The sequence below is a fragment of the Lotus japonicus genome, chromosome 4 (genome assembly GCF_012489685.1).
Source record: "Lotus japonicus ecotype B-129 chromosome 4, LjGifu_v1.2".
In the NCBI taxonomy this organism is placed as follows: domain Eukaryota; kingdom Viridiplantae; phylum Streptophyta; class Magnoliopsida; order Fabales; family Fabaceae; genus Lotus; species Lotus japonicus.
The window spans coordinates 79,045,357-79,062,631 of record NC_080044.1 but is presented as its reverse complement, the minus strand read 5'-3'; the positions used below and the strand labels follow the sequence as shown (position 1 = coordinate 79,062,631).

The 17,275-nt window shown below is 35.4% G+C and overlaps 2 protein-coding genes across 2 annotated transcripts; both read right to left on the bottom strand.

Moving 5' to 3' along the window:
• Positions 1–1,811: 1,811 nt before the first annotated feature.
• Positions 1,812–10,239, bottom strand: LOC130711086 (protein PSK SIMULATOR 1-like). The gene is made up of 12 exons (XM_057560545.1): positions 9,463–10,239; positions 7,863–8,176; positions 7,636–7,728; positions 7,440–7,530; positions 6,538–6,631; positions 5,605–5,702; positions 5,312–5,381; positions 4,851–4,954; positions 4,356–4,472; positions 3,058–3,134; positions 2,874–2,918; positions 1,812–2,769 (listed from the first exon to the last, which is right to left on the bottom strand). The coding sequence occupies exons 1-12, from the start codon at positions 9,745–9,747 to the stop codon at positions 2,265–2,267; spliced, it is 1,893 nt and encodes a 630-aa protein (XP_057416528.1). The 5' UTR covers positions 9,748–10,239; the 3' UTR covers positions 1,812–2,264.
• A 1,572-nt stretch (positions 10,240–11,811) lies between these two features.
• Positions 11,812–16,604, bottom strand: LOC130713894 (DEAD-box ATP-dependent RNA helicase 27-like). Its single transcript, XM_057563719.1, has 12 exons — positions 16,045–16,604; positions 15,641–15,826; positions 15,361–15,546; positions 15,020–15,103; positions 14,404–14,445; positions 14,011–14,082; positions 13,628–13,927; positions 13,365–13,403; positions 13,154–13,258; positions 12,850–12,918; positions 12,630–12,755; positions 11,812–12,261 (listed from the first exon to the last, which is right to left on the bottom strand). The coding sequence occupies exons 1-12, from the start codon at positions 16,387–16,389 to the stop codon at positions 12,085–12,087; spliced, it is 1,731 nt and encodes a 576-aa protein (XP_057419702.1). The 5' UTR covers positions 16,390–16,604; the 3' UTR covers positions 11,812–12,084.
• Positions 16,605–17,275: the final 671 nt, after the last annotated feature.

The window sequence follows — 17,275 nt, the reverse complement described above, 5'->3', positions numbered from 1 at the left end:
ATACAACTTATTTTTAATTTATTTCAATAAATTTTTAAAAATAGTTTATGAATAAGCGTTTATGTCATAAGAGCTTATGGTCATAAGCGCTTAATTAAGCTGTTTTTCCAAACGGGGCCAAAATCAAATTTAAATCTAGCCAGCTCTTAACATTGTGATTCATAAGAGCATCTCTAATGGTAGGAGCTTATTTTGGGATTTAACTCAATTTTTGTGGACCCAAATTGCCACATAGGATTTAAGACACTCATAAGGTTTTCATGCACATTTCACTATAGTGGTTGAGATCTTATTTTACTTTTGACTGGACTCACGGTACCCAATATACACTACTACAGAAAAGACCTTTTGCCACGCTTCAATTGCCACGGTTATAGGCGAAACCGTGGCAAAAGGTCAGTTACCACGGTTATTGCCACGGTTCCCCACTTGACCGTGGCAATAGATGTGGTATGACAGGATACTTATTGCCACGGTTCCCCACTTGACCGTGGCAATAGATGCAACATATTGCCACGGGTCCATGCTTGACCGTGGCAATAGAGCCCACATATTGTCACGGTTGCCCTTTTTCACCGTGGCAACAGGCGAAGCAATTGCCACGGTTTGCCCTTGAACCGTGGCAATTGAGCAATTGCCACGCAGGCTATCACCACGGTTTAACCGTGGCAAAAGGGCGTGCGGAACTATGGCGAAAAGCCTTTTCTGTAGTAGTGATATTTATATTATTTATTTCTCTCCCTAATTTTTACTTTGGTTATGGTATTGAAGGAGAGAGAAAAAATATTTTATTTAAGATCCCACATTTGAGAGTACCTGAGTTAAGGCACGGATCTTAGCTTTTGCTAAAATCTCATGTCATGTAGGATAGCTTCAATGGTGGGATCTAATAAGATCCGGATCTTATTTTGAGGTCCCAAAATAAGAACTCCGTTGGAGATGCTCTAAGGAACAGGAACCTCAGCAGATTTTTCTTTCTAATCTCATAAGCATTAAGATTCATGTTTAATTTGTTAGTCAAAATGCATTATCTCGTGTGAAAAGAAGGCCAAATGTACAACTAATCATTCATAACTGAGAAGATATTTTTCAGTGGGTCCTGCTTGTGATCCGACCAAATTTTTTTTTTCGTAGGTTGTAGTTGACTGAAATTCTTTGGTCAACGGAGACAAAACCGCGTTGCGGGCAGCAGTACATGTGCATGCATTATTAGCATTTAGCACCATTTTTGGTGGCATGTATCAAGGATTGTTCCCAGTTAGAAACGAAAACAAAAACGTTTTACTCAAGGAAATTCTTACTTTTTTCATTATTTTCTTGACATGGCATATGCACTCTTTTTATTATTATTAAGATTAAGAAACCACTATGTGCGTCTGCATGTTTGAAAAATAAAAGTAGAATCGCATATCACTGAAATCGCGTAGTGAATAAGCTACAGTAACTTATGAGGTTCAAACGCAGTGATAGAATCAGCCAAAAAAATTATTAATTATATCAACAACTGTAAGTGAATATATTACCCAAGGTGGGGTAATTGAGTACTCCATTGGAGTGTATATTACCCACATATTGATTTTACCTTCTTATTTATCAATATAACAATTATGCTAATTAAGAATAAAGGAAAAACAAATATGCTAGTATTCTACTTTTGTTTTCATCTGAGTTAACTAGCTTCCAAAGTTCCACCTATCTTAATGTATATGGATAGCACAATACCACCCTGAAAGACATCAAGCTCTTTTTGGTATCCAAACAATGATTTTACTTTCCCATTTACATGGACTAGGGACTATCACAACATGATCTACATTTGAGAAAATATAGATACTACATTCAGAAGTGTCAATGGGTATAGGCAAGGTAACCAAACCAATCATTTATACATACAGCCCAAAAAATACAATAGGTACCAAATCCTCATTGTCTATACACTCTTAAGGATGAAAAAACAGAAGAATCCACCCCTCTCCTCCAATAGCAGCAGGTGGGTACTGCAATAATATTGAAAAGAATGCCTATGGTCTTAACAACTCCCTTGGTTCCATACAAAGAAGATATCTACATAATGCAGAATCACCAGTTCACCAAAACCAAGCTCCCTAATGAAGTTAAGAAATCCATGGTGCCAAAATTTGGCATTCAACACTTGCAGCATGAAAATGATTTGCATATTTACACAAAGAAGTCCCATTCTTCTCATGTCTTGATACTAAGCTTTCATTCCAAAGGAACTCAATAATGGTTGCAATTGCAACACATTATCTGGCCACATCTAGTCTGTCAATCACATCCAATGTTCTCTTTTTGTCAATACCAAAATCAATCACAGGAAGCTTAGACGAAATTTTATTTAAAGATAGTTCCTTGCTTCTACTTGATGCTGAATAAGAATAACTGCTACTCTTGATCAGTATTCTGCTATCTGTCAACCCAGTGTTTACATTATCATAGTCCAAGCTTTTACTATTTCCTCTGATTCGAATTTTGTTACTAATTACACCCTTCAGCATGATCTGCTCTTCAACTGTTAGCGATGGTGGTAGGGCATTTGTAGACTCTGGATTTGTCTTTTGCAGAGCAGGGGACTTGTTGATGGTAGACCTAATTTCTCCAGCATCACTGCCAGGTTTACTTTTTACGGCCAAGTGGTGAAGCCACAAAAGAAGTTCAAGAATATAAATTTCAACTTTTTCTTTATCTGCGTGGTGAAATGTTTCGATCCGCATTACATCAGTCTTCGAGGTCTTCTTATTTAGCTCGGAGCTGCCAGAATCAAACAAGTAATTATAAATAGAAAGTATGAACAAAGAATAAGAAAAGATAAAAGTGGAAAAACATTAGTTTAGAAGTGGAAGATTGTTACTTACCCTGTGTTTGCCCATTCCCCTACCCAACCAAAACCATGATGCGCCCTGAAAGCAACCAACCAAAAGAAAAATAAAACAATAAATAGTTAGTCTATAATATATAGAAAATAAATGAACTAATGCTTAAAGAAAGCCTCTCTCTCTCTCTCTCTAACACACACACACACGCAGCCAGTCATCTTACTTGGCTGTGTTTGTAGCCATTGGAACCAGCCAATGCAATGTTTTCTCCATCTCATCTTTAATATCTGTCATAGTGAGCTGCAGGAAACAGAAAGCAACCACAGGGAAAAGGGACACATACAATAGAAAAGACTAAATTAATATAGGAATGAAAGTGGAAAGCTAAAAGCAGAAGAGAAATATTTAAAAACTTTGTTAACCATTTTTCTGGCATTCATATTGTATATGATGTTGCATTACATTCAAATCTATGAAGGTTGGAAGGTCAGTCCTATGCATAGTTTACAGAGGATAATCATCATCGAATTTAATCAGATGGCTATGATTGTGATATCATTTGTAACATATATATGTTGGATAGTATCCTTATTTAACAGATTCTAATACCTAAAGTTTAGAATTTGATATTAGATTAATTTCCTCAACCTTGTGTGTAAAAATTTCCCTGATCATTTGATAAATATGACAAACATTTTAAGGTTACTCTTATTCTTAAATGGAGCATATAGGTCATTGGCTCCTAACAACTGGGCGTATGATGACTTGGCTTATTACTTCAGGGTTGTAGTGCCTGATACTCGAATTCTCTCCTTCTTACCCTGAAAAAGCAGGGGAACCTTCTAATGGGGATGGTGGTGGCGGAAAAATGATTTTCAGTGCACCAAAAAGATGACATGACAGAGGATGTTGAAACCTTAAACGCAGGTTCGATGAAAAAAATTACCTGTGAGCAATGGCTCCACAGGGTACACACTTATTAAAGTTGCCTTTATTAGGCTCTAAATACCATGTGGAGAGTAAGAGAGGAAAAGAGGAAAGCGAGAGAGCATGCGTCTGTGTGGTGAGTCTCAATTATACAACAAAGTTAAATTTTAAATACACTAAAAGTAAAAAGTAATAAGTCCATGGTTCTACCTACTAAATACAATGTACTTACTACTTATATACACTTGTTACATATATTCCAACATATATAATAGTATACTTTTTCCCTCTGGTCAAGTGTGGGCTAGAGGCCACGAGTTCTTCATTTCAACCTAAAGGCTTTCCTTTTGTCTCTATCTCTAAGTTTTGAGCCTTGCTATGTAGGCCGAATCGAAAAGTACGAATGAATGTGTGATAAGGTAAATAATCACCAATTCAAGTGATTTTTGTTAATATATGAAAAACACATACACGTCGTTTGATATTCAATTAGTACTATTTACCATTTCTCCTAAGTTTTTCACACCATATGTTCTCTCTCTAATTTTTCAACAGTATGGAAGTTGGAGAAAGAACAGGCAGACAAGATCATACCTCTTTTACAACATGAAAGGTTGGCAATTTGGAACGCAAAGTTAATTTTATATTAGGAGGCAAGCTCTGATATAATGTATCCCTTGTATTTGCAGGCATATAACTGGATCTAGCGACCTGAAAGCGTGAATACAGGCTAAGTACAATGCTCTTCAGTGCATAAGCTTAATCACTCATGGTAGTTAGCAGACATTATATAAAGTACAATGAACTAGTATAATTACACCTGATACAGACCAGGAACTACAAAGTTATTCAGCAACACACAAATCATATACTAATCGCAGAATCATCAGGTGATCAAGAATAAATGAATAACCTGATCAAAGCTTAAGAGTTTTCAATTAAAAAAATTAGCAGCCTATTTCCTTATTCTTTTTTTGAAGTTCAGTTCCCTATTCTTTTAATTAATTTTTTAACTAAAAGATAAAGATAAAGCATACTGTTGGTCTTAACCATGTTATGAAGTAAATACAATAAAGAAGAAACACTTACCAGAGTATCAATTTGGAGCACTATATTTGCATAATGCAAAGCAAGTCCTGCAGGACCCAATCTTTGGTGGTTGCTGCTTGTTTGAGTTAATGGTTTACCGGAATCTGCAGGCACCAATGGACAAAAATCATTGCAGTTTTGAAGCAAATCAAGCTTTCATTCTGAATTGAGTTGAAGAGTAATTTGATGAGAATGAAATCAGATAACTTTCCCTCCTAGCCTCCTCTCATCTAGTACTCCACCCCATCCCTCTTTCCATCCTTTCTTTTTCTTTATTTCAAATTAAAAAATTCTCTAAAAACTACAAAAGTTAACAAGGTTGAAATTTGCACTGTGGCTATCATTGATGTCAACTAATTTGCTATATAGATAACTGATAGTGATTACACTAGGCAGCACTAGAAGAGTATAACATGCCAGCAAAGCAAGTATAATCTGAATGCCTTTAGTGGGGAACATACCTGCACTGCCAAAGGCATTGTTAATCTCCAAATGCAAATAATGTACTATGTCCACAAGCTTCTCCATAACCTGTAATCCATTAGATTATAAATTATAATCAGCTTATCTCAATTCTCGACATGTGTTACGCACAAAGTGAACCTACCTCTACCAATAAAAAGCATGTCGGAGTCTATGTACTACTACTGGAAATATACATGGATAGAATATCATGAAAGGATAAAACATGTAAAGTGGAGGAGAATAAGAGATGAGAAAACCACATTCATGTAAAGCAGTAATCTGAAGTTACCTCCTCCAAACTTCTGGACCAAAGTGACTTTTTCTTCAAATGCTTAACTTGCTTCTTTTGACTTTTAAGTTCTCCCTTCAAGATTGAAAGGCTATCACCTATTCGACGATGAGAGATACACAAGATTATATATAAGAAATTTCTTAGAGAACTACTGCTCTATATGCTGTGATTTAACTTCCAGGTCAGAGTGCTGTTTTTTTCTTTTGAATAGTGTTATATAATAACCAACCATTGTACCATAATACACTTGTTCAAAAAGAATATGCAGTTCAGGCTCCACAAAATTCAAATAACATATCAATGAAAAATAAAAGAATGTCATCTTGGGCAACGGTTTGTTTAATGCGAATGGCTTATGATGAGACTACTCGAAGTGTATAACAAAGAAAACACAGCTTAAGCAGATCCTACCTATTTTCTATAGTCCTATCAGGGTCCATGATGAATCACTTTACTCCTTAAAATTTATGTTTAGTTTGATCATAACCATAGTTCACATAAAAGTAATGACAATCCATAAAAATTATCTTGATGTGAATCAGCCAGAAACATTGTTCTTTACGACAATAACTTGAAGTCAATGTAATTTTCAGTTTCACTAGAAGTCTGAACAATGGAACAAGTAAATCAATCAGTATAATTACAATGAGTGGATCTTAAACCTTGGAATCAATTAATCCTTTTCAGTATAGCACAACACAAACAGTAGATAGTGCCACAATACACCTTTTCAAAATCAGGTTTATTGAGTTTTTCCCAGTTTCACACATACTCTCTACCCTTCCAATGGTTATTTTATCAAAACCAAAATTAATCATCTCTTCCAAATTACATCTCTACAGAGAATTCGGATTTTAGTTTTTAAAAAGTCAATAATTAATTGCCAGTTGCCAGAAACAATAGTAGCATATTATGTCATGAGTTAATTACCACTTTGAGCTGTGCCTGAATTATCATCCTCTTCACGCTTGTGCTGATAATCTAGTGCAAATCTATCCAAAGCATGTAACTCATGGTATAACTCCTGAGGCCGTAAAAAAAAATTCCAATTTATTTTAGACAAATCCCACAAAAATAAAAGATGAAGTTGAATAAAATGCAAATGCAGCTAAACAAAATTACTGTATAAAATACTTTATGAAGCTTTCACTTGGTTAACCACAAGAAAAGATAGTAGAAAACAATGAAGATAATTTTTAGCCAAAAAATATGAGCAAGTACAGGTGAGCAGATACCACACAATGAGCAATAAATACAATTCCTGCCACCTCAAATTATTTAATAAAAACTATCAATTGTATATATAATACTTTTGAAATTATTTATGATACTATATTCCTTCCATAAGAATCAAGTGGCACATATTCAAACATCACATGAAGAAAGTACAGCAAAGAATCACAGTTGTTTCATTCGAAAAGATTCATGTCATTATGATCAATGTCAAGTTTATTGGATGACAAGCTCCATAAATTACAATACAACAGATTATAACAGAACTATAAGTTGTGGAACTTGAATAGAATAATTCCAATTAGCTTTGGGCAGTCAAGACTCAAGATGCATATAAAAGATATCAAGTAGGAGATATAGAGAAAATAGAGAAGAGAAAGATAACCCTCTCTGCAATTGATATGCAACATAAGTAAAAGGGAAATAGACAAACATCTTTCAATTGAGTGCCTCAACAGTACTTAATTGAAAGCATGAATAATGAGTAATCACTTAACAAATCAATTTTAAAAAACAGCACTGCATTTTTTTCAGCTTCAAAAGTAACTATAGTTTCTGGAGTAACAGCAAATTTTTGTTTAGTAAAGGAATACACTCACAGCTGTATATTGAACATAACTCATTAATTGCTGCATTAATAATTCTGCCTCTTCCTTCGTTTGTCTTTGAGAATTAAGTTCTCTGCTAATTCTAAAATTTTACAATAAAAAGAATGGTCAGAATGAAAACATGAAAGACTACATTTTCCTTAAAAATAAAAACTGAGACAAATTGAGTGAATACAATTTACATTACTTCTCAAAGTAACGGTCCAAGTTGTGCCACTGAGGATCCTTTGAACGATTTCCAAAACGAATCACCTCGTCAGAAAAGACTTTCAACTCATCCCTGAAAACATTACAAAAAGTCACACATAGTCGGCATTTCATATAGTCATTATAAACTAAATCAGTGGAATGTTTGATTCTTGATGGAACATAACTACAGAAGCCACTTTCTAGGAATTTGATCTAATTCATTACCTCTTGTCTGCAGCAACAATCCTTAGAAGTTCATCCATATCCTTTGATACTAAATCTTGCACAGCCTCTAACTTCAGCACCTCTTCTTTTAAATGCTTAATGTTATTTGTTGAAAGAGATTCCATAAGACTAAAACCCTTGACAATAGTGTTTGCAACCTCAAATGCTAAAATACCAATTTCATTCCCCTTCATTGCAGCTCCAGATACAAACCCACTGCTAGCGTTTAAATTTGTCATGCTACTTCCAAGAGTGTCCAATACGTCAACTGCCTTCTCAAAACCTCTGCCCAGGCGGAAGCTCACCTCTGAGACCTGAAACAGAAAGATTAACAACTCAGCACCTTAATACTACCTCCGCGCTACAATTATAAGAACCAAGTTGAAGAAAAGAGATATGAGAGGGTCTCTTGTGAGTGAGATTGTTATTATTCCTTGTAACTCTTGAGTGAGGGGATCGGATGGTAACTTCTTAGGGTTGGTTTTCAAATTTATCCAGAAAACTAATCATCATTATTTGAGATAGTGAATATGTTCTGTTAAGGAGTTTCCGTCGATGTAGTTAAGAGTTTCCGAAACATGTTAAATTTGTATCTTCTGCTGTTTCTCCTTGTGGTGTACTTTGCATTGTGTTTTTGTCTTCAATCCTGTGTGTGTAGAGCAAGTGTTTTCCCGGGTGCCAGAGTAGTGTGTAAAGGTTTTTCCCAACAGTGGAGTTAGAGATATCAGATGTGTGGATTTTTTCCCAAGAACTCCCCAATGATGATAAAGAATTGTTGAGGACTATCCTCTATAAGTTACAGGTGCTTCAATTTTGTGGAATATTTCTCCAAAAGAAACTAAATAATGTACTTTAGACATCATCTGTAAATAAGCTCAACCTTTTCGGATATCTTCAATATTGATATCTATACATCTACAAACTACAATGGAGAAAAAGTTCTTTTTCGAACCACATGGATGATGAGCATTCAGTCATGGAAAAATACACATAAAAAATGTCACACTAAAGCTTGTCACAGATAGTGAGATAGAAATTCCTTATATGTCCATTTAGTTGTTACAACGAAAATCACCATGTAAGTATGTAAATATGATTTTGATAAAGATAGCATGTATGTCAGATCTCTAACCACTAAATCTTTTTAGTCACTTCACCTATTCGAATATCTTAAATCCGATCTCCTTTCTGCAACCTATTTGATTCAAATCTTCACTAAGCACATCCATTAAACAGAATGTTTAGAATTCTTCATCACACAACCAAATATATTGCCTCCATAGCATAACCTCAAAAGTGATCCTAGCACAAATTTCATTCCCTAGTATGATAATATCCATCCTCTCAAACTGAATTAAATGTGTAGCAGAACCTAACCAAAACATCACTTTCAACACTACTATCTTTGTCATTACACCAATTCATCGCCCTCGATCTATCTAACCCAATTCATCATCACTGATTGCAACAAGTTTCACAGGCATACAATACAGGGTTGTCTTAATCAATTCATAGATTAAGCACAGAAAGTAATGTTGTAAAACAAAAATGAATGGTGAAACTGAACAAAGAGGGGGGTGAGATGAGACAATTAACCAACCTTTGCCACAGCAGCTTTACTTGATTTGACTGACCTAGACTTGTGAGGAAAAGAATCATTATAGCGTGGGATTCCATCATAAAAATCATCATCTGGTCTAGTCCCTGCAGCATCATGTTCTTGCTTCTGCTTTTTCTCTTCCATTCCCTCTCCTGCAGTTGTCAAATCACTTACCATGGTTGGCTTGTAGTTCTTACCACCAGATTTGTGGTTATCATATTGTCCTCTAGACTTGGCAACAAGCACCTTTTCACCTTTGGCAGACTTGGAACAAAGACCCCCCATCTCAAAATTCAATCTTTACACAGAAAAAACTCCAGTGGCAGCTCAAACAAATCAGAAATTGATATAGAACACACCCCTTTTGATTTTTTGCACTCAATGAAATACTAATACCAAAAAGTTTGCAACTTTGAGTTAGAAAAAAGCATTAGAGGGAGGAAACTACAGAGTTCCAAGAGGGAAGTTTGTTCTGGGAAAAAGACAAAGATTGGAAATTGGAGAAGAAAAAGTCCACACTGAAAACCTCATTGGTTGCCCAGAACATAGAATAAAATAATGAAACAGTTGAATATCATTCATATGTAGTTTTGTGAGAATACAAGGAGAATGACAATCAAAGAAACATGAGGCGGCGCTTGTTGTAGTTGTAGGTATGCTGGTCTTGCTTAAGCAGTAAATGAGCTACGAGGACTCATCAAATCAAATGCTCTTCTCTCTCTCTCTCTAACTGGTCTTGTTCAACCTTCTACACTGCGCACCAAACCAAACATGTTCAACATTTTTGTACCTTTATTGATCCAAAGAAAGGATAAAATATTGTGTAATTAGTGTTTATTAGCACATAGTACTTTCATTATTAAATTTTTGTAAGAAGAAGAAACAAATAAAAAAGCAACACTCTATGATGTCATGATACGACATACCGGCTCGCCAAGCGGCTCAAGATGGTTTGCACCGGCGGATTTGGATGCAACTCTCGTCTAGTTTGATTGTATCATTGTATCATGACACGAGTAATTTTTTTTTTCTTCTGCTTCTTCTTTATGTAACCAAAAACTTTTAATATTGTGTCATTTCTAAATTATTTATTAAATAAAATCAATATTTTTATTAGAGTTTAATTAACATCTAAATCATGGAGGGGGAAGTTTTTTCCATTTAAAATACTTAAATCTGAGACTTTATATAAAAAAATTAAACATGTATCACTTGAATAAATCAATTTCTTTATGAAGTAATTGTGTTATTTATATATGTTTTATTTTATTTCTCTTAGAAATATTTAGCAAAACAAAAGTAACATGGATAATTCATTTTATTTTAAATAATCTAAACATATTTTTTACTTTATTAAAATTACTTGTATCAATCTACAAAGAGAAACTGAAAAATGTGTGTTTGTTTTCTTTGTTGATATTGCGGGTCAACCAAGCAGACATGGCAGTGGTTACTGACTAGGCAAGGCAAAACGCATTGATTGGCTCTCTGATTCTGACACATGAAATCAAATGTGCGTTTCAAACGACACCGTCCAACCAACGAAAATTGACCATTCCCGTGTGAAAATAAATACTATAAGGATATGCTTTTGATAATTTGAATGATTTTTACTTGAAAAGTTTCTTACCAAAATGCTTCATAAACATTTCATGATCCGTAGACATACCATACTTTATTAGCCACCATATATTACATGCTAAAAAGCTCTGTCAGGTTGTTATCATTATTATTTCCATTTCTATAGTGTTACTTGCATGTACGTATAATATTCCATGAACAAATTATTTTCATGTTTTTCTCTATTCATATTGAAAAATCAGATCGGTGACAATGTGAAAGAAAGGAAAATCTAGAAGTAGAACGCCAGGTCAACAATTGCCTACCCAGCCAACCTTACAAACAGTCTTGTTTAGCTAACAAACAGAAGTACATGTGTGGCAGCTAGAGTTTATTGTACATTAAGAAAAGTGTTGCATGTTATGCCACCAAATAGTTGAAAGTATAATAGGAATTTCACTAACATCTAACTTATTGGAATCACTCTTGGCCACCTCAGCTCCGCCTCTACCACCACATGCGCCACCAGTCATGACACCATCAGAACCACAAACACTTAGCCATGACAGTCCCCCCACAACCTCTATGCCTTCACTCAACCACTCAAGGCCGTATATGAATAAAATTATATTCATGCTCAAATCTTAGTAAGTATGGTCACGTACGTTTGTGGATAGGAAATAAAATTATATATATATACTCAAATCTTTATAACTACAGCAGGAATCATTCTCGTGGAGGATAAGCACCTTAGACCAAAGAATATCTTTGTAACGGCAACAGCACACATTATAAACAAAATTAATATATTTCAAACATATCTCAAGTTTAATCTTATCTTTATACTATATAATGTCTCCAGTTCTCCACCATTTCTTTTCAAACGCTATTTCTGAAGATTAATTAATGAGTGAGCTTACAACAACAAAATAGTTAACTTATTGTTTGATTAATGTGACTAAAGAGACAAATAAACAAAATCTGACTCAAAAATTGGGGGTGCTATTTGCTGGTGCATGAAATAACACCCGTTGTGTATTCTAATAAGTGGCATGTCCACTGCTAATACCTCACAAACTGCCGCTGATCGTCAGCATTTCCCCTGCTTCCATAAGGATTGTTGTGGCCGAATCCATGTTTACTTCCATCAACTTGACGCATTTTCTTCCTTTTCTTACTGCCGTTAATGTTCAGACTCACTTTTGGTGGGTTTGAAAAACAGAATGAAGCAGCAACGGCCTGCACAAGTACAGAAAATGGTTTTGTCATAGTGTATACATGCTTTACTATTCAAATCAAACATAAAAACCCTTTTTTGTTTTCCTATTAAGAACATTTTCTCTCCTCTGAAACAGAAAAAGTAGAACTTAGTTCCATTTTCAAAACAGAGATTCTTGTTCCATGTTTATTCCTATTAACCAACCATTTCAATTTGCCCCTATCCTAAAGCTTATAATCAAAATGAAAAGAAAAGATAAGAAATAGGAATCCCCGAATAATAGATTTATATTAGTTAAAATGTCAGATATGATATTAGGGCACAAGTGCATAAGATTATTTAAAGTAGTTCTAGAGAAACTCATCAAAACATGCTCTGAAAATTATACCTGCAAATCAAGACTGTGAACGTTGAATATATCCTTCATGGAATGTGAATCGTATGCTAATATGTATGATCTATAAGCTTCTTTGGCCATCTTGTTCAAATAATAATTGTTGGCTACCAAATTCTCCTGCCCAATCCAGACAGTCCTTTATAAGATAAGCTGTTGTTGGTTACAATATTAAATAAAACTTTAGTTAAAACACTAGAAAGAAGGACTGTACCATGTGAGACTGTACATTTGCCACCTTCTTTTCATCATATGCATATTCTTTCACTGGGACCTTAGCTTCCTGAAATAAGCATAAATATAAAATTAATGATTTGAGATAACCTGAGAATAATTTCTTACAAATTTGGGGTTAGAGATCCTGCTTCAATTGTATTCTCAGCATGATATTCAAATCAAGTAATCTATTTTGGAGCTCTACTTTATAAAGTAAATGCATAAGCTAGGAACACTTAATAAATTATAATTCAGTATCAGCGAGCTTACTATTCTCTCCAGATAAATGCAGTAGAACTAACCTTCAGGTAGCGAAGAAATTGCAGCTCTTCAGGAATCAGGAAAAGCAAGGCATTTCCTTTTCCACCTTCCCCACGAGCTGTTCTACCAACCCTGTGGATATATTCCTGGTGGCAATAAAGAACATATCTTATACCGTACATCAAGTTATAAGATTGCCACGAAACAAATAGATAAAGGATATTGATTCACCAATAGAACAACAGAAAGTACCTTTGGTTCATCGGGTGGGTCATATTGCACAATCCAGTCCTAAGACATAAATAATGAAGAAAAAAGATTAAAAACAAAAGGCACTTCATCTTAGGTACCCCCAATTTTGCATCCTTCGATAATATTTACTCTCTCTTATACTTCTTTTATCTTTAGGTAGCTATTAGATTGACTGATTGCATGCTAAATAATTGGGGGTAAAAATTTAGTCTCATTCAAAATACCATTTAGAAATATTGAGTTGATAAGAAAAATGAACATACCACGGCAGGTATGTCAAGTCCACGAGCGGCAACATCAGTACATAGCAAGATCCCTGTTTCTGCTTTGCAGAAGTCAAAAAATGTAGTTGTCCGGGCCTGCTGCTTTTGTTTTCCATGAATACTTGAGCAATTCATATGAATGAGATTAAGAAGGTCCGCATGGAATTTCACAGAGTTGCATGAAGATAAAAAGACCATCACTTTTTTCGACTTATTCCTTTTCAAGAAGGAATAGAGAACGGTAAATCGTTTGGCACAGGGAACAACAACATAGCCCTGCTGCAATCCTTCATTTGTGACCTGCATTGATGAGGAACCTTTCAGGTATGATGATAATGCTGATGTATAAGTTCAAATAATATGATAAAGTCAACAGACATCACCTTGTTTCTCCCATCATCTACATCAATATAGATAGGAGTGGTCTGAAAGGACAAACGGGCAAGATCCTCAACCTGTATTTTAAGGAGGGAATATTATTCTGAGCCAAAAACCATGAGCAATCAATATTCTTTCGTCTCCCCTATGCTTACTTTCAAGTAAACAGTTCATCATCAAGTATAAAATCTAGTATATTGAGCAATAGCTATAAATATACAAGAAGAAATATAAAATTGAGAGGAGAACCAGACTCACTTTCAAGTTTCAAGTAATGTATTGTCTAGTGTTTCCAAAGTAAACAAAAGGTAATTATATAATAATTATAAAAAATTAAAAAGAGATTAAAAAAATTTCCAGGAAAGAAGTTGGCGAGGGATGGAAAATGAAGAACATACCTTCTTTGTTTGTGTAGCTGAAAATAAAGCTGTTTGCCTGTTCTGTTGAATGAGAAACAGATCAATTAGCCAAGCCCATAGATATATTTAAAACCACCATAACTTATAACTGTTGGAATTATAGGATTTACTCTTTTAGATTATGAAGAGAGAAATAAGTGGTATTCTAAATAACAGTTGAAACTTGATTGATACTACCAGCAGCTGCTGATATTCAAAGTCAATAGACACTTAGGCAGAATTCATGATTGAACTTCGCCTCTAGTTAAGAAAGAGATAATACTTCTAAATTTACAATGTCCCTGAGGGTTAGCTCAAGTGGTAAGAGCCAGAGGACATAAGGGTTCGGTGGGACGAAGGGTGAAGGGTCCAGGGTTCGAACCCTGAGGAGGGACTAATTTACTAACATTACTAACAACTAACATTTGCCTTTCAAAAAAAAAACTTTCAAATTTACAATAATTGAACTCCTTTTTTCAGTGTTTTACAGTTCAATGATCCAATCACATATGGCAATTGGGCTGGAAAAAAAGTAATTCCAAGACACTACTATAATTTTACAGGCTCAAGCATGACTGCAAGGGAGAGGAGAAAAGGAGAAACAAATTATAGATACCTTTGGGAGGATCTTAATAATCTGCTTCATTTCATCCTCAAAGTTTGCTTCTAATATCCTGTCAGCTTCATCAATCATAAGGCACTGCCAAAACAAGCAAGAATTCAGAGTAAGATAACACCTTGAATCTACACTTACATATACATCCATGCACTTTTAATATACCAGATATCTGAAAAGACGCTAAGTTCTAGTTCCTTCACTATACAGAAATGCTTAGATTATGAATAACCATCAAACACTCAAACTATTATGTTAAGGTAACCTGAAGACATTATCAGAAATATTCGCAATGAAGCAAAAAAGAGCGAGAGAGAGTTGTATAAACAATCCATATTCACCTTCAAGTTATTATGTATGAACCTCTTTGTATTTTGAAGGTGATCTAGAAGCCGACCAGGAGTTGCTATCAATAGGTTTACCCCTCTGGCGATGGTTTCAGCTTCAGCTCTTCTAGCTGAACCTCCCATAACAATTCCATGAGTTAGTGAATGATACTTGAGAAGCTCCATGGCCACCGCATGTGTCTAAGGGAAATGGCCAATCAAAGAGTAAGAAGAACTACATAAAACAAAACCAGTAAGAATCACAAAACAACAAAAAGACAGCATATCTACATACCTGCATTGCAAGCTCTCTAGTTGGGCATATCACAACGACACCAGCTCCATCACGAGGCGTGAACTTAAGCTTGTACAAAAGCTCCACAGCAGGAATTAAAAATGCAAGAGTTTTTCCAGAACCGGTCCTTGCAGCCCCAAGAACATCTTTTCCAGTAAGAAGTGGTGGAATTGCTCTAGCTTGAATCTGCATTGATAATACTCATATAAGGTCAATTCTAATACAATGCTTCAATGGGCTGCTTCTTGAATCAATGAATGAGTGACGGAATGATATAAACAGATTTTTCATACATAATCAACAATTATGAGTGGAATTGAAACTAATTAAGGCTGGTAAGCATGAAAGAGTTATGATCATTCAAATTTCAACACACAAAGGTTGTCAATATTGTTGAATTTTACCTGAGTCATGAACTGAAATCCCATGTCTGCAATGGCCTTAGAAGTAGGTTCAGACAACTCCAGAGAAGCAAAGGATTCAGTGCTCATAATTCCAGACCCAGAATTGTTCTTCTCCTTTCTCTCTTCCACTTCCACTTTATGCTTCTTCTTCTTCTTCTTCTTTGACGATTCTCCATCCCTGTCACTGTTATTCCCAATCTGCTCCTCTTCTTCTTCTGCGTGCTCCTCGTTAGCAACATCTCGAGGTCTTTTCTTGTCGTGCTTGTTCTTCTTCTCCTTCTTCTTTTTGTTGTTCTCTGTTTCAACCATAGGTGAGGATTGAAGGTTGTCTTCTGGTTCTGCCATGATTAGATTTTGCACAGCCTCAGCCACAGTCTCGTAAGCTTCGTTCAACGGAGATGGCAGAACACCGGTAATAGAGGGTGGTGCACGACGAGCTTCCGGTGGCTGTGATCGCCGCCTATGAATGAATGGTGCGTTTTTTTCTTTCTCCGGTGCGGCTGCTCCTCCGACTAGAGGGAGATAACTTGAGTGTTGAAGGAATGAGCTAGGGCTTTTTGTGGGCTTCTTATTGGGCTTTCATTTTTATGAAGCCTGTGTACTTTAATTTAGGGTCCTCATTCTTGGGAGTGAGGGTACTCTAACTCTAAACATACTCTTTTGACAAAAAAAAACAAAAACAAACTCTACTCCACGAGCCGGGATCCTCTCAAGTGTAAAAAAACTTGAGAGTGTCAAGTTTTACCATCTCACCATTAACTTTTGTGTAGATAATAAATGAAAAATAAAATAAAATTAATGGTGAGATGATGAAACTTGACACTCTCAAGTTTTTTTACACATGAGAGGATCCAAACCCCTTCTCCACCTATTCTTCCTTCTCGTGCCCCCCTAGTTCAAGAGAATTCCTCTTATTTGAGATATCTCATACATTAATCAGTTTCCTTCATAGTTTCGTTGTCATATAGAAAACGTGATAAATGTTGTCGCAGATGGTGATTGTGGTTATAGAGTTGTTGCTGAATTATTAGGTAAACATGAGGAGAATTGCGATCATGTTAGGATTGAGTTCTTGAACGAGCTTCAACAACATACCCAATAATATCGCCAACTGTATGGGACCCTAAAAGGTTCAAGATCATAAAAATCCCTTTGCATCCTTCATGGACAGATTGTCATCCTAAATAAATTGATGAGTGATGACTTTAATAGGTATGAGGTACTTCGCTCA

Coding starts and splice junctions, on each gene's coding strand:
- LOC130713894 (XM_057563719.1), bottom strand. CDS start 16,389: ATGGCAGAACCAGAAGACAACCTTCAATCCTCACCTATGGTTGAAACA. Junction 14,446..15,019: donor TTATTAAGATCCTCCCAAAG/GTATCTATAATT, acceptor CTCATTCAACAG/AACAGGCAAACAGCTTTATT. Junction 13,928..14,010: donor TAGATGATGGGAGAAACAAG/GTGATGTCTGTT, acceptor TCATCAATGCAG/GTCACAAATGAAGGATTGCA.
- LOC130711086 (XM_057560545.1), bottom strand. CDS start 9,747: ATGGGGGGTCTTTGTTCCAAGTCTGCCAAAGGTGAAAAGGTGCTTGTT. Junction 8,177..9,462: donor GTAAAGCTGCTGTGGCAAAG/GTTGGTTAATTG, acceptor TTTCTGTTTCAG/GTCTCAGAGGTGAGCTTCCG. Junction 5,703..6,537: donor TTCAGGCACAGCTCAAAGTG/GTAATTAACTCA, acceptor ATCGTCGAATAG/GTGATAGCCTTTCAATCTTG.